Source organism: Oncorhynchus mykiss, chromosome 22 (genome assembly GCF_057628025.1).
Source record: "Oncorhynchus mykiss isolate SJ-2025 chromosome 22, ASM5762802v1, whole genome shotgun sequence".
Taxonomy (NCBI): Eukaryota; Metazoa; Chordata; class Actinopteri; order Salmoniformes; family Salmonidae; genus Oncorhynchus; species Oncorhynchus mykiss.
Genome location: NC_143043.1, coordinates 58,872,621 through 58,896,452, shown reverse-complemented (window position 1 = coordinate 58,896,452; position 23,832 = coordinate 58,872,621). Strand labels below are relative to the sequence as shown.

Genomic DNA, 23,832 nt, shown 5'->3' with positions numbered 1-23,832 from the left:
CTTCCCCAACATCCCATCCCATCCCATGTGCCTAGGAATGAAGACAACAGAGTTCAAGAGAGTAAAGAACAGAAACTGGAAGTGCAGTCTTTGTTGTTGAAAATGTATATTAAAACCCATCCACACTGAAGAGGCTCTGAAATGTACATCAACCAGGGATAAAGAGAAAGTTAACACGGTGAAATGTTTCATACTTAATTGAACTTAAGTGTCTGTTGACATGTTGGAAAAGATTAAAGGTCTACAATTTGTTTAATTTGTCAATATTATATTTGTATTAATTGATTTATTGGTCAACGTTACTGTGGTTACATGTTCAGTATACTGTATGTATTGTCCAGCAAACCCACTGCAGCCTACCTCACCAGCTCACTCTCCATCCCTGTTCAGTATATGTATTGTCCAGCCTACCTCACCAGCTCACTCTCCATCCATGTTCAGTATATATATTGACCAGCCTACCTCACCAGCTCACTCTCCATCCCTGTTCAGTATATGTATTGTCCAGCCTACCTCACCAGCTCACTCTCCATCCATGTTCAGTATATATATTGACCAGCCTACCTCACCAGCTCACTCTCCATCCCTGTTCAGTATATGTATTGTCCAGCCTACCTCACCAGCTCATTCTCCATCCCTGTTCAGTATATGTATTGTCCAGCCTACCTCACCAGCTCACTCTCCATCCCTGTTCAGTATATGTATTGTCCAGCAAACCCACTGCAGCCTACCTCACCAGCTCACTCTCCATCCCTATTCAGTATATATATTGACCAGCCTACCTCACCAGCTCACTCTCCATCCCTGTTCAGTATATATATTGACCGGCCTACCTCATTAGCTCACTCTCCATCCATGTTCAGTATATGTATTGTCCAGCAAACCCACTGCAGCCTACCTCACCAGCTCACTCTCCATCCATGTTCAGTATATGTATTGTCCAGCCTACCTCACCAGCTCATTCTCCATCCCTGCTTTGGACAATTAATAACATGACTCTCGTACTTTGCCCTTTTCATTTAGGGTTGATATAACGACGAAAGGAGATGTTATCTGTCTCTCTCCTATTGTGTACCACTGTTAAATACTGTGGAAAAATAAAATAAAACTGGGAAAATAAGTACTTAGAACTACCAATTATTGTAGATAAATATTAAAGAAAAGGGTAAACACAACACTGGACCGAACCCCCTAATTTTCAAACTAATAATAATGTACAACAGTATAGAAGATACATGACTAGAGGTTATGCAATATGGGTGTATATCAAATCAAATCAAATCAAATTTTATTTGTCACATACACATGGTTAGCAGATGTTAATGCAAGTGTAGCGAAATGCTTGTGCTTCTAGTTCCGACAATGCAGTAATAACCAACAAGTAATCTAACTAACAATTCCAAAACTACTGTCTTATACACAGTGTAAGGGGATAAAGAATATGTACATAAAGATATATGGATGAGTGATGGTACAGAGCAGCATAGGTAAGATACAGTAGATGGTATCGAGTACAGTATATACATATGAGATGAGTATGTAAACAAAGTGGCATAGTTAAAGTGGCTAGTGATACATGTATTACATAAGGATACAGTAGATGATATAGAGTACAGTATATACGTATACATATGAGATGAATAATGTAGGGTATGTAAACATTATATTAGGTAGCATTGTTTAAAGTGGCTAGTGATATATTTTACATAATTTCCCATCAATTCCCATTATTAAAGTGGCTGGAGTTGAGTCAGTGTGTTGGCAGCAGCCACTCAATGATATCCACTGCATGCTTCTTAGGTGTGTAATTGACAAGACCAAGGAGCAATTGCAAATGTGAAGCTATGTACACAAACAAGAGTGGGCAATATCCGTCGAATATCCAACCTGAAACTGGCTTTACCTCGGTCGGTTTGTGGTACATGGCCAATATACCACTGCTAGGGGCTGTTCACTATGACGTAACGCGGAGTGCCTGGATACAGCCCTTAGCGGTGGTATTTTGGCCATGTACCATAAACCGGAGGTGCCATATTGCAATACAGTACCAGTCAAATGTTTTGACACACCTACTCAGTCAAGGGTTTTTCTTTATTTTCAGAAGGAAGGCAGTGCTGGCAGCAGCGAAAACCATCTGGATGCAGACAAGGGTCTTTGCAGAGGAGCCTGATGGCGTGGTAACTTTCACTTTCGTTTTGAGCAGGTTTTAGCATATATTTATCAGTGACTAATTCATTAAAATACTTTATGACCAACATTGAGTCAGTTCCGTGATCCCGCCACCCAGACCGAAATGAAAGTGTAATTTCCCGCGTGGGTGGTTACACCGAATTTGAAACGATCTTCCCCATTTGCGCTTTCCATTGCGTAATTCGCGAAACTTCAATTCGTCATTATAATCATCTAATTTCTCAGTCTTCATGCAACAGACCTCGCTGTGTCCTACTCTAAAAGGTATTCATATTTTTCATTTGCGATATAACCGACGTATGTTGTTAATTTTCTCTGAAATATTCGTGTTTTATTAACCTTTGAATAATTCATTTCTGGTTGGTTTCATGCCTCGTCTAACTTTCATTTTCCACCGTTCGCATTATCATGTATGTGCTGCCTGTATATTTTCACCTATTGGCCACATGCAGGTTCAATAATAGTAAAATATGCCTATGATAATAACTAAGGTACTAGTCTATTGAGCACAGCGTGAGACTGGGAACGACATAACTATGCAAGTAAGCAGTAGTATACATATTTGCCAATTCAAGTTGCTTTTAATTTCAAATGGGCCATAGATCTATGATGCAAATACCAATTTAGAAATAATGAAGTTTACATAATTTTCTATCCATAAAATCAATCCCTGTTTTCCCTTTCAGAGACTCCTGATGAGTTCAATGGCTAATGGACAGTTATATCAGATGATCAACAGGATATGTGAGGACCTGAGCTCAGGTGAGTGCAGGAGGCTCCTGTACCTGTGTGGATCCCTTGACACTGACAGGTGTGGTTCTGCTCATGTGAGAGAGGTGTTAAATTCCTGGCTGAGCAGAGGACAGGTGGATCAGCTGTACCTGGTGGAACTTCTGTTCAGACTGAGACGCTTTGATCTCCTGAAGAAAGAGTTTCACATCAGTAAACAGGAAGTGGATGGGATTCTGGGACAGAACCGAGCTTTGTCAGAGTACAGGTGAGATTTATTCCTTAGGTTTGAATTCTGCTATTGTCTTTTCCAGGATAACAACACACACCAATAGACCAAACATTCTTTACAGTCTCATTCATCGCGGTCTTCATTAGTAAATATATTCCATGGAGTTCTGTCTATGAAGCTGTTCTGTTTCCTGGTTACAGAGTGTTGATGTCTGATGTGAGTGAAGACATGGGGACAGAAGACCTGGAATCGCTCAAGTTTCTGCTGAGTGGTTCTTTATCCAGAGAGAGGCTGACCAGAGTCAAGGTAAAGGCTTCGTTCAGACATTTGACATTTTATTTAATTACTGACAAGCCTGATCTGATTATGTCATGAAATATTTCTGCATTGTGGGTGGCGGATTCCTGCAATGTAAATACCACTAGGTATGCTGTAATGTACTGTGTATTACTGTGAGAACATTCCTCTTCTGCAATGTAAATACCACTAGGTATGCTGTAATGTACTGTGTATTTCTGTGAGAACATTCCTCTTCTTCTGTGGTATGTTTCCGGAGGATCTAGTTGTTATGGAATGTTTTTTATTTTATTTTAATAGATTTTCTTTTACAATTTAGTACAAAACACAAACCGAGCTGCCAGACAAGTATTGCTTTAAGTAAGACATGACAACAATAGGGTATTGCTTATGTACTGTAAGACATGACAACAATCAAATCAAATTGTATTTGTCACATGCGCCGAATACAACAGTGAAATGTGACCTTACAGTGAAATGCTTACTTACAAGCCCTTAACCAACAATGCAGTTTTAAGAAAAATACAAAAAAAAAATAGAAATAAAAGTCACAAATAATTAAAGACCAGCAGTAAAATAACAATAACAAGGCTATCTATATACAGGGTATTACGGTACAGAGTCAATGTGGAGGCTATATACAGGGTATTACGGTACAGAGTCAATGCGGAGGCTATATACAGGGTATTACGGTACAGAGTCAATGCGGAGGCTATATACAGGGTATTACGGTACAGAGTCAATGTGGAGGCTGTATACAGAGTATTACGGTACAGAGTCAATGTGGAGGCTATATACAGGTGTTACAGTACAGAGTCAATGTGGAGGCTATATACAGGGGGTACCGGTACATAGTCAATGTGGAGACTATATACAGGGGGTACCGGTACAGAGTCAATGTGGAGGCTATATACAGGGGGTACTGGTACAGAATCAATGTGGAGGCTATATACAGGGGGTACCGGTACAGAGTTAATGTGGAGGCTATATACAGGGGGTACCGGTACAGAGTTAATGTGGAGGCTATATATAGGGGGTACCGGTACAGAGTTAATGTGCGGGGGCACCGGTTAGTCGAGGTAATTGAGGTAATATGTACATGTAGGTAGAGTTATTAAAGTGACTATGCATAGATAATAACAGAGAGTAGCAGCAGCGTAAAAGAGTGGGGGCAATGCAAGTAGTCTGGGTAGTCATTTGATTAGATGTTCAGGAGTCTTATGGCTTCGGGGTAGAAGCTGTTTAGAAGCCTCTTGGACCTAAACTTGGCGCTCCGGTACCGCTTGCCGGCAAGGGTGGCTGGAGTCTTTGACAATTTGTTGTGCCTTCCTCTGACACCGCCTGGTATAGAGGTCCTGGATGGCAGGAAGCTTGGCCCCAATGATGTACTGGGCCGTTCGCACTACCCTCTGTAGTGCCTTGCCGTCGGAGGCCAGAGCAGTTGCCATACAAGGCAGTGATACAACCAGTCAGGATAATCTCGATGGTGCAGCTGTAGAACCTTTTGAGGATCTGAGGACCCATGCCAAATATTTTCAGTCTCCTGAGGGGGAATAGGTTTTGTCGTGCTCTCTTCACGACTGTCTTGGTGTGTTTGGACCATGATAGTTTGTTGGTGATATGGACGCCAAGGAACTTGAAGCTCTCAACCTGCTCCACTACAGCCCCGTCAATGAGAATGGGGCATGCTCTGTCCTCCTTTTCCTGTAGTCCATAATCATCTCTTTTGTCATGATCATGTTGAGGGATTGGGTATAGGGTATTGCTTAAGTAAGACATAACAACAACAACAGGACAACAATATGACAGTTACAACAACAAGTGGTGTTCATAATCAGTGTATGTCCAGAAGATCCAGAAACAGATGTTCTGGAATGTTTTTGAACCATTTCATATCCTTTCTCTCTGTGACAGAGTTTCCTGGATGTCATAGTTGAACTGGAGAAGCTGGACAGAGTGTCTTCTGAGAGGGTGGAGCTGATAGAAAAATGTCTGAGGGACATCAGCAGGGTTGACCTGGCCAGGAAGGTCAAAGGGTACCAGAACCTGACATCAGGTAAGAATTAGGAAAAGGCCTACCGTGGGATTCTGGAGGACTTCTGGATGTCTGGGGCCGTATCAAGATTAGATTAGGATCCAGGATCTCCATATACTCATTGTGATCTAAGTGGCTAAATGGATTCTTCAGTGCATTCGGAAAGTATTCAGACCCCTTGACTTTTTCCACATTTTGTTACCTTACAACCTTGTTCTGAAATGGATTAAATTAAATGTTTTCCTCATCAACCTACCCCATAATGACAAAGTGAAAATAGGGGTTTAGACATTTTTGGAAAAAATTAAATAACGTATTTACATAAGTATTCAGACCCTTTGTAATGAGACTTGAAATTGAGCTCAGGTACATCCTTTTTCCATTGATCATCCTTGAGAGATGTTTCTACAACTTGATTGGAGTCCACCTGTGGGAAATTCAATTGATTGGACTTGACTTGGAAAGGCACACACCTGTCTATATAAGGTCCCACAGTTGACAGTGCATGTCAGAGCAAAAACCAAGCCATGAGGTCGAAGGAATTGTCCGTAGAGCTCAGAGACAGGATTGTATCGAGGCACAGATCTGGGGAAGGGTACCAAAACATTTCTGTAGCATTGAAGGTCCCCAAGAATACAGTGGCCTCCATCATTCTTAAATGGAAGAAGTTTGGAGCCACCAAGACTCTTCCTAGAGCTGGCCGCCCGGCCAAACTGGGCAATCGGGGGAGAAGTGCCTTGGTCAGGGAGGTGACCAAGAACCAGACTGACAGAGCTACAGAGTTCATCTGTGGAGATGGGAGAACCTTCCAGAAGGACAACCATCTCTGCAGCACTCCACCAATCATGCCTTTATTGTAGAGTGACCAGAAAGAAGCCACTCCTCAGTAAAAGGCATGACAGCCCGCTTGGAGTTTACCAAAAGGCACCCAAAGGACTCTTAGTCCATGAGAAACAAGATTCTCCGGTCTGATGAAACTAAGATTGAATTCTTTGGCCTGTATGCATCACGTCTGCACCATCCCTACGGTGAAGCATGGTGGTGGCAGCATCTTGCTGTGAGGATGTTTTTTCACAGCAGGGACTGGGAGACTAGTCAGGATCGGGGGAAAGGTGAACAGAGCAAAGTACAGAGAGATCCTTAATGAAAACCAACGTTCTAGCCATTGCTGATCCTCTTTTCGTTTTCCTTTGGTTTTGTCTTGTCTTGTATCACACCTGGTTCCAATCCCCCTCATGTCCTTGTCGGTGATTGTTTGTTTGTAAGCTATGTGCAAGATATGTTCTGGTGTGCGACGGGTTTTGTACCCACTTGTATTATTTTGTGTCTTTTGGTCAGGCTCCTGCGCCTGACTTCCTTCCACCAGCACGCACCCATTACAGAATCACTGACCGACTATGGAGTCAGCAGGAGCAGGTACCCCGGTTATAGGGGTGGAGGAGCGCGTCCGGGAGCACGCAGGAATGCGTCACAATCCTGGCACCGCCATGGCCAGGAGTGGCTTCGGGACAAGTCTCTGAATGTCCTTGAGTGGCCCAGCCAGGGCCTGGACTTGAACCCGATCGAACATCTCTGGAGAGACCTGAAAATAGCTGTGCAGTGATGCTCCACATCCAACCTGACAGAGCTTGAGTGAATCTGCAGAGAAGAATGGGAGAAACTCCCCAAATACAGGTGTGCCAAGCTTGTAGCGTCAAATCCAACTAGACTCCAGGCTTAAATCACCGCCAACGTGCTTCAACAAAGTACTGAGTAAAGGGTCTGAACTCTTATGTAAAAGTCATATTTCAGTTTTTGTTTTTTTATACAATTTCAAATATTCCTAAAAACCTGTTTTTGTTTTGTCATTATGGGGTATTGTGTGTAGATTGATGAGGAAAAAAACAATTGAATCCATTTTTAGAATAAGGCTGTTATGTAACAAAATGTGGAAAAAGTCAACGGGTCTGAATACTTTCTGATTGCACTGTAAATCAGAACTCCTACTCTCACTCTTGATACTAATATGGCCCTTGTTCTCAATCTGAACCACCTCTGTTACATCCTGTTTGGAAATACTTCTTCCTGTGCAACTTGTTGTAGTTGGAACACCACAACATAGACCAGTGGTGATGATTCACCAGGCCCAGCAGCAGTGGATCAGGACTCCAGTGAGTCACTACTACACTACCTCTTCTTGAAACAGGGAAACCTTCCCTCGCCTCTACTACAGCTTTCTATAAAGGATGTTTCCTCTAACAGTGATTTCTGTCCCTCAGTCCAACCCCATGCCCACTGCCTCCCCTGTATCATGCCATTCAAGACAAGAGCAGTCCACACAGAACAGTAAGTTACTTTCATTCCTCAGGAGAGGTTTCTTTAAAATACCAACTGTTTATCATGATTAGTGTTCATTAAAAAAGTATATCCTCTGTTGAAAGCGGCTGTTATTCTGTCATTTTAGCTCCAGAGAACGAAAACATTGCAGAGCCTGAAAGAAAAAGGCTGTTCTACCAGGTAATATACATAGTGTTCTACCAGGTAATATACATAGTGTTCTACCAGGTAATATACATAGTGTTCTACCAGGTAATATACATAGTGTTCTATCAGGTAATATACATAGTGTTCTACCAGGTAATATACATAGTGTTCTATCAGGTAATATACATAGTGTTCTACCAGGTAATATAAAGGTAATATACATAGTGTTCTATCAGGTAATATAAAGGTAATATACATAGTGTTCTATCAGGTAATATACATAGTGTTCTACCAGGTAATACAAAGGTAATATACATAGTGTTCTACCAGGTAATATAAAGGTAATATACATAGTGTTCTACCAGGTAATATAAAGGTAATATGCATAGTGTTCTATCAGGTAATATAAAGGTAATATACATAGTGTTCTATCAGGTAATATAAAGGTAATATACATAGTGTTCTATCAGGTAATATACATAGTGTTCTACCAGGTAATACAAAGGTAATATACATAGTGTTCTACCAGGTAATATAAAGGTAATATACATAGTGTTCTACCAGGTAATATACATAGTGTTCTACCAGGTAATATACATAGTGTTCTACCAGGTAATATAAAGGTAATATACATAGCGTTCTATCAGGTAATATACATAGTGTTCTACCAGGTAATATACATAATGTTCTATCAGGTAATATACATAGTGTTCTACCAGGTAATACAAAGGTAATATATATAGTGTTCTATCAGGTAATATAAAGGTAATATACATAGTGTTCTATCAGGTAATATGCATAGTGTTCTATCAGGTAATATAAAGGTAATATACATAGTGTTCTATCAGGTAATATGCATAATGTTCTATCAGGTAATATACATAGTGTTCTACCAGGTAATATAAAGGTAATATACATAGTGTTCTAACAGGTAATATACATAGTGTTCTATCAGGTAATATACATAGTGTTCTACCAGGTAATATACATAGTGTTCTATCAGGTAATATACATAGTGTTCTATCAGGTAATATACATAGTGTTCTATCAGGTAATATGCATAATGTTCTATCAGCTAATATACATAGTGTTCTACCAGGTAATATAAAGGTAATATACATAGTGTTCTAACAGGTAATATACATAGTGTTCTATCAGGTAATATACATAGTGTTCTACCAGGTAATATACATAGTGTTCTATCAGGTAATATACATAGTGTTCTATCAGGTAATATACATAGTGTTCTATCAGGTAATATACATAGTGTTCTATCAGGTAATATACATAGTGTTCTAACAGGTAATATACATAGTGTTCTACCAGGTAATATACCAGTGAATATATATTCGTCCCTTTCGGGATGAAGACCTTACGTGCGTGGTACATTTACAATAATGTGCCTGCCCCTCTGTTCTGTAGAGCCCAGTGGATGTTTACAGGCTCCAGTCAGACCCACGGGGTGAATGTCTCATCATAGACTGTGTTGGCAGTGATGGAGGTGAGAGTCCACATGATGAGTCTACTGTAGAGACAGAACACATACTGAGTCTACTGTAGAGACTGATAACACATGCTGAGTCTACCGAGTCTACTGTAGAGACAGATAATACATACTGAATCTACTGTAGAGACTGATAACACATACTGAGTCTACTGTAGAGACTGATAACACATGCTGAGTCTACTGTAGAGACAGATAACACATGCTGAGTCTACTGTAGAGACAGATAACACATACTGAGTCAACTGTAGAGACAGATAACACATGCTGAGTCTACTGTAGAGACAGATAACACATGCTGAGTCTACTGTAGAGACAGATAACACATGCTGAGTCAACTGAGTCTCCTGTAGAGACAGATAACACATACTGAGTCTACTGTAGAGACATAACACATACTGAGTCTACTGTAGAGACAGATAACACATACTGAGTCTACTGAGTCTACTGTAGAGACAGATAACACATACTGAGGCTACTGTAGAGACAGATAACACATACTGAGTCTACTGAGTCTACTGTAGAGACAGATAACACATACTGAGTCTACTGAGTCTACTGTAGAGACAGATAACACATGCTGAGGCTACTGTAGAGACTGATAACACATACTGAGTCTACTGTAGAGACAGATAACACATACTGAGTCTACTGCGTCTACTGTAGAGACAGATAACACATACTGAGTCTACTGTAGAGACAGATAACACATACTGAGTCTACTGTAGAGACAGATAACACATACTGAGTCTACTGTAGAGACAGATAACACATACTGAGTCTACTGAGTCTACTGTAGAGACAGATAACACATACTGAGTCTACTGAGTCTACTGTAGAGACAGATAACACATACTGAGTCTACTGAGTCTACTGTTGAGACAGATAACACATACTGAGTCTACTGTAGAGACAGATAACACATACTGAGTCTACTGCGTCTACTGAGTCTACTGTTGAGACAGATAACACATACTGAGTCTACTGTAGAGACAGATAACACATGCTGCGTCTACTGTAGAGACAACACATACTGAGTCTACTGAGTCTTCTGTAGAGACTGATAACACATGCTGAGTCTACTGAGTCTACTGTTGAGACAGATAACACATACTGAGTCTACTGTAGAGACAGATAACACATACTGAGTCTACTGAGTCTACTGTTGAGACAGATAACACATACTGAGTCTACTGTAGAGACAGATAACACATACTGAGTCTACTGTAGAGACTGATAACACATACTGTGTCTACTGTAGAGACAGATAACACATGCTGAGTCTACTGTAGAGACTGATAACACATATTGTGTCTACTAGAGAGACAGATAACACATACTGATCCTACTGTAGAGACAGATAACACATGTTGAGTCTACTGTTGAGACAGATAACACATACTGAGTCTACTGAGTCTACTGAGTCTACTGTAGAGACAGATAACACATACTGAGTCTACTGAGTCTACTGTTGAGACAGATAACACATACTGAGTCTACTGAGTCTACTGTAGAGACAGATAACACATACTGATCCTACTGTAGGGACAGATAACACATGCTGAGTCTACTGTTGAGACAGATAACACATACTGAGTCTACTGAGTCTACTGAGTCTACTGTAGAGACAGATAACACATACTGAGTCTACTGAGTCTACTGTTGAGACAGATAACACATACTGAGTCTACTGTAGAGACAGATAACACATACTGAGTCTACTGAGTCTACTGTAGAGACTGATAACACATACTGTGTCTACTGTAGAGACAGATAACACATACTGAGTCTACTGTAGAGACAGATAACACATACTGAGTCTACTGTAGAGTCAGATAATACATACTGAGTCTACTGAGTCTACTGTAGAGACAGATAACACATACGGAGTCTACTGTAGAGACAGATAACACATGCTGAGTCTACTGTAGAGACAGATAACACATACTGAGTCTACTGTAGAGACTGATAACACATATTGTGTCTACTAGAGAGACAGATAACACATACTGAGTCTACTGTTGAGACAGATAACACATACTGAGTCTACTGAGTCTACTGTAGAGACAGATAACACATACTGAGTCTACTTAGTCTACTGTAGAGACTGATAACACATACTGAGTCTACTGAGTCTAGTGTAGAGACAGATAACACATATGTGATGCTGTAACAGTGATGATGTGTGTCAGTAACAGTGATGATGTAACAGTGATGATGTGTGTCAGTAACAGTGATGATGTGTGTCAGTAACAGTTATGGTGTGTGTCAGTAACAGTGATGATGTAACAGTGTTGATGTGTGTCAGTAACAGTGATGATGTGTGTCAGTAACAGTGATGATGTGTGTCAGTAACAGTGATGATGTGTGTCAGTAACAGTGATGATGTAACGGTGATGATGTGTGTCAGTAACTGTGATGATGTAACAGTGATGATGTGTGTCAGTAACAGTGATGATGTAACAGTGATGCTGTGTGTCAGTAACAGTGATGATGTGTGTCAGTAACAGTGATGATGTAACAGTGTTGATGTGTGTCATTAACAGTGATGATGTAACAGCGATGATGTGTGTCAGTAACAGTGTTGATGTGTGTCAGTAACAGTGATGATGTGTGTCAGTAACAGTGATGATGTATGTCAGTAACAGTGATGATGTAACAGTGATGATGTGTGTCAGTAACAGTGATGATGTGTGTCAGTAACAGTGATGATGTAACAGTGATGATGTAACAGTGTTGATGTGTGTCAGTAACAGTGATGATGTGTGTCAGTAACAGTGTTGATGTAACAGTGATGATGTGTTTCAGTAACAGTGTTGATGTGTGTCAGTAACAGTGATGATATGTGTCAGTAACAGTGTTGATGTGTGTCAGTAACAGTGATGATGTAACAATGTTGATGTGTGTCAGTAACAGTGATGATGTAACAGTGATGATGTGTGTCAGTAACAGTGATGATGTGTGTCAGTAACAGTGATGATGTTACAGTGTTGATGTGTGTCAGTAACACTGATGATGTAACAGTGATGATGTGTGTCAGTAACAGTGATGATGTGTGTCCATAACAGTGTTGATGTAACAGTGTTGATGTGTGTCAGTAACAGTGATGATGTGTGTCAGTAACAGTGTTGATGTAACAGTGTTGATGTGTGTCAGTAACAGTGATGATGTGTGTCAGTAACAGTGTTGATGTTTGTCAGTAACAGTGATGATGTGTGTCAGTAACAGTGATGATGTAACACTGTTGATGTGTGTCAGTGACAGTGATGATGTAACAGTGTTGATGTGTGTCAGTAACAGTGATGATGTGTGTCAGTAACAGTGATGATGTAACAGTGTTGATGTGTGTCAGTAACAGTGATGATGTGTGTCAGTAACAGTGATGATGTAACAGTGTTGATGTGTGTCAGTAACAGTGTTGATGTGTGTCAGTAACAGTGATGATGTAACAGTGATGATGTTTGTCAGTAACAGTGATGATGTGTGTCAGTAACAGTGTTGATGTAACAGTGTTGATGTGTGTCAGTAACAGTGATGATGTGTGTCAGTAACAGTGATGATGTTACAGTGTTGATGTGTGTCAGTAACAGTGATGATGTAACATTGATGATGTGTGTCAGTAACAGTGAGATGTAACAGTGATGATGTGTGTCAGTAACAGTGTTGATGTAACAGTGTTGATGTGTGTCAGTAACAGTGATGATGTGTGTCAGTAACAGTGTTGATGTAACAGTGTTGATGTGTGTCAGTAACAGTGATGATGTGTGTCAGTAACAGTGATGATGTGTGTCAGTAACAGTGATGATGTAACAGTGATGATGTGTGTCAGTAACAGTGATGATGTAACAGTGATGATGTGTGTCAGTAACAGTGATTATGTGTGTCAGTGACAGTGATGATGTAACAGTGATGATGTGTGTCAGTAACAGTGTTGATGTGTGTCAGTAACAGTGATGATGTGTGTCAGTAACAGTGATGATGTAACAGTGTTGATGTGTGTCAGTAACAGTGATGATGTAACAGTGATGATGTGTGTCAGTAACAGTGATTATGTGTGTCAGTGACAGTGATGATGTAACAGTGTTGATGTGTGTCAGTAACAGTGATGATGTGTGTCAGTAACAGTGATGATGTTACAGTGTTGATGTGTGTCAGTAACAGTGATGATGTAACAGTGATGATGTGTGTCAGTAACAGTGATGATGTTACAGTGTTGATGTGTGTCAGTAACAGTGAGATGTAACAGTGATGATGTGTGTCAGTAACAGTGTTGATGTAACAGTGTTGATGTGTGTCAGTAACAGTGATGATGTGTGTCAGTAACAGTGTTGATGTAACAGTGTTGATGTGTGTCAGTAACAGTGATGATGTGTGTCAGTAACAGTGATGATGTAACAGTGATGATGTGTGTCAGTAACAGTGATGGTGTGTGTCAGTAACAGTGATGATGTGTGTCAGTAACAGTGATGATGTAACAGTGATGATGTGTGTCAGTAACAGTGATGATGTGTGTCAGTAACAGTGTTGATGTGTGTCAGTGACAGTGATGATGTGTGTCAGTAACAGTGATGATGTGTGTCAGTAACAGTGATGATGTAACAGTGATGATGTGTGTCAGTAACAGTGATGATGTTACAGTGATGATGTGTGTCAGTAACAGTGATTATGTGTGTCAGTAACAGTGATGATGTAACAGTGTTGATGTGTGTCAGTAACAGTGATGATGTGTGTCAGTAACAGTGATGATGTAACATTGATGATGTGTGTCAGTAACAGTGATGATGTGTGTCAGTAACAGTGATGATGTGTGTCAGTAACAGTGATGATGTAACAGTGATGATGTGTGTCAGTAACAGTGATGATGTGTGTCAGTAACAGTGTTGATGTAACAGTGATGATGTGTGTCAGTAACAGTGATGATGTAACAGTGATGATGTGTGTCAGTAACAGTGATGATGTGTGTCAGTAACAGTGATGATGTAACAGTGATGATGTGTGTCAGTAACAGTGATGATGTAACAGTGATGATGTGTGTCAGTAACAGTGATGATGTGTGTCAGAAACAGTGTTGATGTGTGTCAGTAACAGTAATGATGTGTGTCAGTAACAGTGATGATGTAACAGTGATGATGTGTGTCAGTAACAGTGATGATGTGTGTCAGTAACAGTGATGATGTTCTTCTTCCCACCAGACATGTTGGAGGAGATGTTCAGCGGGCTCCAATTCAAGGTGACCCTGGTTAAGTGGCCGAGAGTGGGGGATACCCTGTCTCTTCTCAGGCAGGCTGCCCAACCGAGGCAGACCCAGGAAGTTGATGCCTTCGCCTGCTGCATCATCAGCCGTGGTACTGCTACCGACCTGCTGGCTACAGACTCTCACAGGTTGAGCATGGAACTCGCCACACCTGGGTTGTGGGTTTGATTCCCACTGGGCTCACCCATACTAAAATATGTATGCACATTTTGGCATATCTTATTATAATTATTGTACATTTTATTTGACAGGCTCGGGGTGCGTCTTGACACGGTCCGACACCTCTTCACCCCTGACTACTGCCCCAGGCTGGCTGGCAAGCCCAAGCTGTTCTTCATCCAGACCTATAGTGTGTCAGGCCCCCAGGACTGCTCCTCCAGGCCCACGGGTCACCCTGCTCACAGGGAGGAGGATCTGGAGACAGACGGGTATGGGGAACCTCTCAATGTGGAGACAGTCCCCACCGACGCAGATGTCTTCTGGAGCCACTGTTGGACAGATGAGGGTCAGCTGGAGGAGAAGGACCATCGGTCTGTGTACCTGCAGGCCCTGAGAGAGGCAGTTCAGAGGAGGTACTGACTGCAACATGTCAATCAAACAGAGATGTTTCAGTCATAGATATTGAAAATGAGCCATCCTGTTGTTCCTGCCCAGAGTGAAATGCTGATTGTTTTGCTCACTGGGATCTCTCTGGTTTCAGTCTTCAGTTTTTGCAGTATGTTTAATGGTACAACATTTAGACAAAAAAAGCATTAAAGATTACATTTCATGTTTACTTTTATTACACTGAATAAAGTAATGCCCATAGTGTAATCATGAATGACACGGTTCCTTTGCTTTTCTTGCAGGAGAACACATCTAGTGGATGTCCATACAGAGATGAACAGGGTGATCTTCGACCACAACAGAAGGAATCCAGGAGCCAGATACAACATTAATCTGAGACACACACTCAGGAAGAATCTCTACATGTTATAGATAGACATAATATAGTTTGCTCTACTGTATAACCACTGAGCAGTACTAGATTCTATTATACAGTATACAACAGCACCCTCTACTGGCAGCTTTTGATAACCACAACAGCACCCTCTACCGGTAGCTTTGATAACCACAACAGCACCCTCTACTGGCAGCTTTGATAACCACAACAGCACCCTCTACTGACGACAACTGTCTTGCATCACATTGAGCAGCTAGCGAGGAAGTAGTGCAATCAAAACACATTCAGTATTTTATTACTATGTATTTATTCAAGACATGTTTTTCTTTTTACTGAAGGATGGATGAAGGATTTGAGAAAATAATGTGAATTCAGATCTGTGCATTTTAAAATGTAGACAAGCCTGATAAGTAGTAATAAAACATAGACCTAAAATACTTTATTTATTCACCTAGATGGGTTAGGGTTAACCCTAACCCTAGATGGGATAGGAAAGCTAATTTTTTATGCATTTTCAAAACATATGACTGGTATTTCGGGGAAGTTTATTTGAAATCCACCATCACAACGTTATAATGCGATCGATCGTAAGGAAAATGGAGACCCTTGAGAGGGAAAGAACAAGATGTATGTCAGAAGAAGTGCAATATTATCATAAGGTGATGTATACTTGGAATACGGAGGAGGAATAGAGGGAGGAAGAGGCTGAGCTTGAATTGTAAAAAAATTGAGGGAAAATGGGAGATTGTTTGTTAACTAAGAATGGGAGAAAGTGTAAGCAGAGTGAGCTGAAGACAAGAGGAGAAATGGAATTGAATGAGGTCAAAGTATTGCAGGGGTTAGGTGTGGTGAAGTTCTCGGAGACGGAGGCTTGTACCGAGGCTCCGGATAAAGATGAGTGTGACAGTAGGAGTGAAGTTTTTGGAAAAAGTGGACCCTTACCTTTTGGCTGATCCAGTTGTGGTTTCAGGGTGGGTGAAAACAGAGTTGGATGCTGTGGAATCGTTGAAGTAATGTTAGGATATATAAGTTATCCTGTACAAGCTTTTGTGCTGAATACATTACGTTGTTAGAGGTGTCAAGCTTATGGGCAGTAGTGCAGAAGTTGTCATATAAATAAGGCAGTGAAGAAAGTAGAGGAAGATGTGTCAAGGAGCAGGGATCCTGAGAGGACTGCTGTGACTAATAGATCTGTACCAGAACAGAGGGAGGGATCCTGAGAGGAGGGGTATAGTAAATCTGTACCAGAACAGAGGGAGGGATCCTGAGAGGACTGCTGTGACTAGTAGATCTGTACCAGAACAGAGGGAGGGATCCTGAGAGGGCTGCTGTGACTAATAGATCTGTACCAGAACAGAGGGAGGGGTCCTGAGAGGAGGGGTGTAGTAAATCTGTACCAGAACAGAGGGAAGGATCCTGAGAGGACTGGTGTAGTAGATCTGTACCAGAACAGAGGGAGGGATCCTGAGAGGACTGGTGTAGTAGATTTGTACCAGAACAGAGGGAGGGATCCTGAGAGGACTGGTGTAGTAGATCTGACCCAGAACAGAGGGAGGGATCCTGAGAGGAGGGGTGTAGTAGATCCGTACCAGAACAGAGGGAGTGATCCTGAGAGGAGGGGTGTAGTAGATCTGTACCATAGCAGGGGGAGGGATCCTGAGAGGAGTGGTGTGATTTGTAGATCTGTACTAGAACAGTGGGAGGGTGGCCAACAAGTGATATATGTTTCAGTAAGATTGGATTTTTAGCATTTATAGCAATGGTTATCAACTGTACTACAGGGATGAAACGGAAGTCACAGAAAATTGAGGTGGTGGTGGCAGCTGCATAGAGGTATTTGGGTGTGAGAGACTTGACATCAGAAGAGTTCCAGGGTGTGTTGAGTGGTGGTGTCCCATCCTTTCAGGTTGTTTGCCTGAAGTAGAACTAAATAGATTTGGGAATGCCAAAGAGGGATCAGGATGAGCCAGCACGGGAGCCGAGGTAAACAGAGCCTTCATGTGACCAAAAGCCGTGCCCGCCTTAGCTGTCCACTGCAGTCTCACTGGTCCCCCCTTCAGCAGTGAGGTAAAACCTCACGGATAAACCTCTGGTAGTAATTGGCAAACCCTAGGAACCGCTGCACTTCCTTTACCGTGGTGGGAGTCGGCCAATTACGCATGGCTGCAATGCGGTCACTCTCCATCTCCACCCCTGACGTGGAAATGCGGTACCCTAGGAAGGAGACAGACTGTTGGAAGAACAGACATTTCTCAGCCTTGACGTACAGGTCATGCTCCAACAGTCGACCAAGCACCCTGCGCACCAGGGACACATGCTCGGTGCGTGTAGCGGAGTATATCAGAATGTCGTCAATATACACCACTACACCCTGCCCGTGCAGGTCTCGGAAAATCTCGTCAACAAAGGCCTGGAAAACTGATGGAGCATTCATCAACCTGTACGGCATGACAAGGTACTCATAGTGCCCTGAGGTAGTACTAAATGCCGTCTTCCACTCGTCCCCTTCCCGGATACGCACCAGGTTGTAAGCGCTCCTGAGATCCAATTTTGTGAAGAAGCGCCCTGTGCATTGACTCGATCGCACTGGCAATGAGAGGCAGCGGGTAGCTGTACCTCATAGTGATCTGATTGATCCCTCGATAGTCAATACACGGGCGCAGACCCCCATCCTTCTTCCTCACAAAAAAATTAATTTGAGGATGCAGGTGAAGTGGAGGGCCGAATGTACCCCTGACCCAGGGATTCGAGGACATATGTTTCCATAGCCACCGTCTCCTCCTGTGACAAAGGATACACGTGACTCCTGGGAAGTGCAGCGTCTACCAGGAGATTTATCGCACAATCCCCCAGTCGATGGGGTGGTAATTGAGTCGCCCTCTTCTTACAGAAGGCGAGAGACAAATTGGCATATTCTGAGGGGATGTGCACGGTGGAGACCTGGTCTGGACTTTACACCGTAGTCTCATCGATGGAAACCCCCACACACCTCCCTGAGCACTTTCGTGACAACCCTTGAGAGCCCTCTGTTGCCACGAAATAGTGGGGTCATGACAGACCAACCAGGGTAGGCCCAGCACCACGGGAAACACAGGAGAATCAATAAGGAAGAGACTGATTCTCTCCTTGTGACTGTGTAACCATGCCGAGTGAAGCGGTGGCCTCCCTAATCAGCACGGACCCTAATGGTCGACTATCTAGGGCATGCACAGGGAAGGGCATATCCACAGGAACAAGGGGGATCCATAAACTATGGGCAAATGAACTGTCAATAAAATTCCTATCTGCGCCTGAATCTACGAGCGCCTTATGTTGGGAATGCGGGGAAAACTCAGGAAATGTAATTTAAAAAATACATGTGAGCAACGGGGCTCTGGGTGAGCCTGGTGCCAACTCACCTGGGGTGACACGACTCCCTGAGGAACCCCCCCAACACCGACCAGCAGTGTGCCCTCGGCGGCCACAGATGGTGCAGGGAATGGCCCCTCCTCCGGTCGCCCTAATCACACCACCTCCCAGCTCCATTGGCGTCGGAGCGGAGTTGCTGGGGGATGGAACTGACAGGCCCCGATCCGGACGTCCGCGGGTAGCCACTAGGTTACAGGTCCACCAGCTGGTCCAACGTGAGGGTGGTGTCTCGGCAGGCCAACTCCCGACGGACATCCTCGCGCAGACTGCACCGGTAGTGAATGATCAGGGCCCTGACGTTCCATCCCGCACTGGCGGCCAGGGTCCAGAAGTCCAAAGCGAAATCCTGCTCGCTCCTCGTCCCCTGCCTCAGGTGGAACAGATGTTCACCCAACGCTCGACCCTCAGGCGGGTGGTCGAAAACTGCCCTTAAGCGGCGGGTGAACTCTGCGTAATGGTCCAACGCCGTGTCTCCCTCACTCCGTAAGGCGTTGTCCCACTCCAGGGCTTTGCCTGAGAGGCAGGAGACGAGGGCGGACATGCTCTCAAGTCCCGAAGGAGCCGGTTGGACGGTCGACAGGTAGAGCTCCAGCTGGAGGAGGAACCACAAATACGGACCACAATACAATAAACAATCACTCACAAACAAACATGGGGGAACAAAGGGTTAAATAATGAACAAGCAATTGGGGGATTGAAACAGGGTGTGTAAGTCAAGGACAAAACAAATGGAAAATTAAAAGTGGATTGGCGATGGCTAGAAGGCTGGTGGCGTGGACCACCGAACGCCGCCTGAACATGGACCGACTTCCGCCGAAGTCGTGACATTTCTAGTAAGTGGGTAGCTGGTCACCATAGCATCACCCACCTGTAGCACGCGCTCTAGCAGGTATATCTCTCTGGTCACCCCCAAAACCAATTATTTCTTTGGCCGCCTCTCCTTCCAGTTCTCTGCTGCCAATGACTGGAACGAACTACAAAAATCTCTGAAACTGGAAACACTTATCTCCCTCACTAGATTTAAGCACCAGCTGTCAGAGCAGCTCACATATTACTGCACCTGTACATAGCCCATCTATAATTTAGCCCAAACAACTACCTCTTTCCCTACCGTATTTATTTTATTTATTTATTTATTTTGCTCCTTTGCACCCCATTATTTTTATTTCTACTTTGCACATTCTTCCACTGCAAATCTACCATTCCAGTGTTTTACTTGCTATATTGTATTTACTTTGCCACCATGGCCTTTTTTTTTGCCTTTTACCTCCCTTATCTCACCTCATTTGCTCACATCGTATATAGACTTGTTTCTACTGTATTATTGACTGTGTGTTTGTTGTACTCCATGTGTAGGGTATTTAAATAGTGGAGTAGGGTGGGGATTTGTAGTGAGTGTAGGGTTAGATGGTAGGGTATTTAAATAGTAGAGTAGGGTGGGGGGTTTTAGTGTAGGGTTAGATGGTAGGGTATTTAAATAGTGGAGTAGGGTGGGGGGTTGTTAGTGAGTGTAGGGTTAGATGGTAGGGTATTTAAATAGTGGAGTAGGGTGGGGGGGTTTAGTGTAGGGTTAGATGGTAGGGTATTTAAATAGTGGAGTAGGGTGGGGGGTTTAGTGAGTGTAGGGTTAGATGGTAGGGTATTTAAATAGTGGAGTAGGGTGGGGGGGTTTAGTGTAGGGTTAGATGGTAGGGTATTTAAATAGTGGAGTAGGGTGGGGGGTTTTAGTGTAGGGTTAGATGGTAGGGTATTTAAATAGTGGAGTAGGGTCAGGGGTTTTAGTGTAGGGTTAGAAGGTAGGGTATTTAAATAGTGGAGTAGGGTGGGGGTTTAGTGAGTGTAGGGTTAGATGGTAGGGTATTTAAATAGTGGAGTAGGGTGAGGGGTTTTAGTGTAGAATTTGATGGTAGGGTATTTAAATAGTGGAGTAAGGTCAGGGGTTTTAGTGTAGGGTTAGAAGGTAGGGTATTTGTTGATTTATTCATGTTTCTTCCTAGGTTTTGGCCTTTCTAGGGAGTTTTTCCTAGCCACCGTGCTTCTACACCTGCATTGCTTGCTGTTTGGGGTTTTAGGCTGGGTTTCTGTACAGCACTTTGAGATATCAGCTGATGTACGAAGGGCTTTATAAATACATTTGATTTGATTTTGATTTGATTTGATGTTAATTTTCAAGCAACGTGGAAGGGAGTTATACTCCAGTCTAGTGAGTGGCGGTAATGCAACATTTGTTGGATGCCAACCACCGTTAAACCTCATCGAAGAAGAAGAACGTTAAACTGCGCCACACCGCTAGATGGCTGTCCAGGTTAACTTTGGTGTCAGCAGCTCATCTGGTGTCAATCAGTCTGATTTCTCAGAGGTTTTGTCCAAGAAGTCCGGTCGACTGTCTGTGATGTTATTTCCCCCCTCTCCATGGTTTTACATGAGATGCAGGAACAATGTGTAGCCAATATGCAAAACGTCCCGGTATGTAGGTGAGCATGCATGTTCCCCATGACGCGCCAGACACCGTGAACGTGCTTCGGGCTGCTGTTACTATAATGCAATGGCGGCGGTGCTGTGCACCAGAGATGGATGAGTTACCGGTTCAAATCCGCTCGACGCAGACACTGTGGATTAGGAAACACACCTCTGACCAGATCAACCGAATTCGTAACTGTTTGGTGATTTAGCCTCAACGTTACTTTAGGAATGTGTCTAGCAGGGTTAGCTAACGAGCTAATGCCAGTCTGTGCCAGGGTGATGTAGGGCTTTTCCGCACATCTGTCTGCAGTAGCCACCACCCGCCTGCTAACGTTACACCAGGCAACCGGCTGAACATCACTCCGTCCCTCGACGGGGAGTCTCGGCCCACTCGGACCGGAACACCATGGCTGAGAGGGATTCTACCGGATTACTAATGATGTTGGAACCGAGCCCGGCTATGGCCATGTCACTGCCGGTGGAGGTCCGGGAGAAGCTGGCGGAGTTGGAGCTGGAACTGTCGGAAGGTAGGCGACTCGTCCCCGCACACATCAACTACCGCGGACAGCTACGTGTGGAACGACGCTGCTCTTTGGCTTTACAGATAATGATCTGCTCAAATTGAGATCAGAAGTAGCCTATTCCACACACAAATCAAGTCCAATCGATGAAAGTACTTTTTGTGATTAATATTTTGAACAGAGTGCTCAGTCGTCAAACTCGTTTATGAGGACTAGGTGTCGGCCGAGAGGAATGGGACTTATTTTGGAATTTGTCCAAATTACATTTGGGAAAGTTAAAAGGAAGAGATCCCAAAGTCATAAAATAGGCTAGTATTTAATTATTATTAATAATTTAAACCACAGCTGTCTGACACGCGCCCTGATTAATGTCATGTAGCTAACTAATATTCTTGTGACATGGAGGTTTTTCTTTCCCCAATTTGTTTATGCAAAAGTATGATGAGGAAGACATGGAAAAGAGGACCATTGTGGGTATTACATGTAAAACCAGTGGTTTACACACACACACACACACACACACACACACACACAGAATGCCAACGTCAGACAATCCATTTCAATGTTAAGGTTGAATGACACTGTTGATGATCAGATAGCACCAATTCTGCTTTATGCTGTTTGAATAGCCTTCCAACTCTATAAGAATCAGTTTTTCCTCAGTGGGCACAGTATTGAAGTTCATTACTCTTTCTACAGTGTCCTACTGACAATGCAGAACCTGTAACGAAGGTGCCATCAGAAAGTGAAGGTGTAGCCTTGAACGTTGTGATTGGCCATCTGTGCGTTGGCAGAAAAGTAGTGAAGCGGGCCTCCCCAGTGCCATTGCAGTGCTTGAGGCATCACTACAGACCTGGGTTCGATCCCAGGCTGTGCCATAACCGGCCGTGAACGGGAGTCCCATAGGGCGGTACACATTTGGCCCAGCGGCGTCCTGGGGGTGGGGGGGGGCTTTACTTGGCTCATTGCGCTCTAGCGTCTCCTTGTGGCAGGCCCGGGCACCTGCAGGCTGACCTCTGTCTTCAGTTGAACAGTGTTTCCTCCGACACATTGGTGCAGCTGGCTTCCGGGTTAAGTGGCCGGGTGTTAAGGGAGCATTCCATTGAAGATTAATGTACTTCTGATGTACCGAAATGCAATGATGGTGTGATCCAGGCATTACTCTGAGCCATCTGAAGGATGCAGTGAGTCAGTAACTTCCTCAATACCTCCTGTCTACATGGGATGAATGCACCAACGATTGATGCTCAAATATAAACACAGACACTCAACCTTGGTCCTGTTAAAGCTGATCAGTGTGCTGCTCACTGTACACTCTTCAACCTCCCCCCTCAGTCCGGAAGATCAAACCCCTGATTCCACCTTTACTCAAAGTCAGATTAATCTAGTAGCTGGTGTTGAAAAGAGAAGAGGGATTAATTTAGAAACGGAACCACTGAGCCACTCTAAACTGCCCTGCAGGACTCCATGTATCAGGAAATGGGTATCAAATGTCTTTATTTGACCTTTATAGTCCCATTGAGACTAAGGTCTTTTAAAAACATTTTTTTACAAGGGAGCCATGCATTTGACAATTTCCACATTTTTATAGGATACAAGAAACAGTTTTAAGACACAAGTCATCGACATCTCTCAGCTACCAGGTCTTCAACCAATATCTGACACTGTCTGAGTGCCGCTGCTTCATCCAATTTCAACCAGATCTGCAGATTGTTCCAGCAGTGGGACTGAAGTCCTAGCATGTCACAAAAGGCACCTTGCTCCCTATGAAGTGCACTACTTTTGACCAGGGG

The 23,832-nt window shown here is 43.2% G+C and overlaps 2 protein-coding genes across 13 annotated transcripts in view; both read left to right on the top strand.

Annotated features, from left to right (window-relative positions):
• The first annotated feature begins 1,898 nt into the window (after nt 1-1,898).
• On the top strand, nt 1,899-16,082 carry LOC110501891 (CASP8 and FADD-like apoptosis regulator). 4 transcript variants are annotated; one of them, XM_021579746.3, is made up of 11 exons: nt 1,899-2,177; nt 2,877-3,187; nt 3,352-3,457; nt 5,363-5,504; nt 7,566-7,633; nt 7,742-7,808; nt 7,927-7,979; nt 9,369-9,447; nt 14,643-14,832; nt 14,956-15,276; nt 15,553-16,082. In XM_021579746.3, the coding sequence occupies exons 1-11, from the start codon at nt 1,923-1,925 to the stop codon at nt 15,680-15,682; spliced, it is 1,722 nt and encodes a 573-aa protein (XP_021435421.3). In that variant the 5' UTR covers nt 1,899-1,922; the 3' UTR covers nt 15,683-16,082. The 4 variants fall into 4 exon arrangements, 3 of the variants coding, with proteins under 3 accessions (XP_021435421.3, XP_021435423.3, XP_090072612.1); XR_016490753.1 differs by having other exon boundaries at nt 1,901-2,177; nt 6,822-7,633; XM_021579748.3 differs by having other exon boundaries at nt 1,929-2,454.
• Nucleotides 16,083-21,309: 5,227 nt separating this feature from the next.
• dip2a (DIP2 acetate--CoA ligase A) overlaps nt 21,310-23,832 on the top strand; it is a 200,069-nt gene continuing 197,546 nt past the window's right edge. For 4 of the 9 annotated variants that reach the window (XM_090216476.1, XM_090216474.1, XM_090216475.1 and 1 more), the window contains exon 1: nt 21,310-22,045. In XM_090216476.1, the coding sequence (XP_090072602.1) occupies nt 21,925-22,045 (121 nt within the window). In that variant the 5' untranslated portion in view covers nt 21,310-21,924. The remainder of the gene's footprint in view (nt 22,046-23,832) is intronic. The other 5 variants (XM_090216480.1, XM_090216479.1, XM_090216477.1 and 2 more) reach the window with 2 other exon arrangements.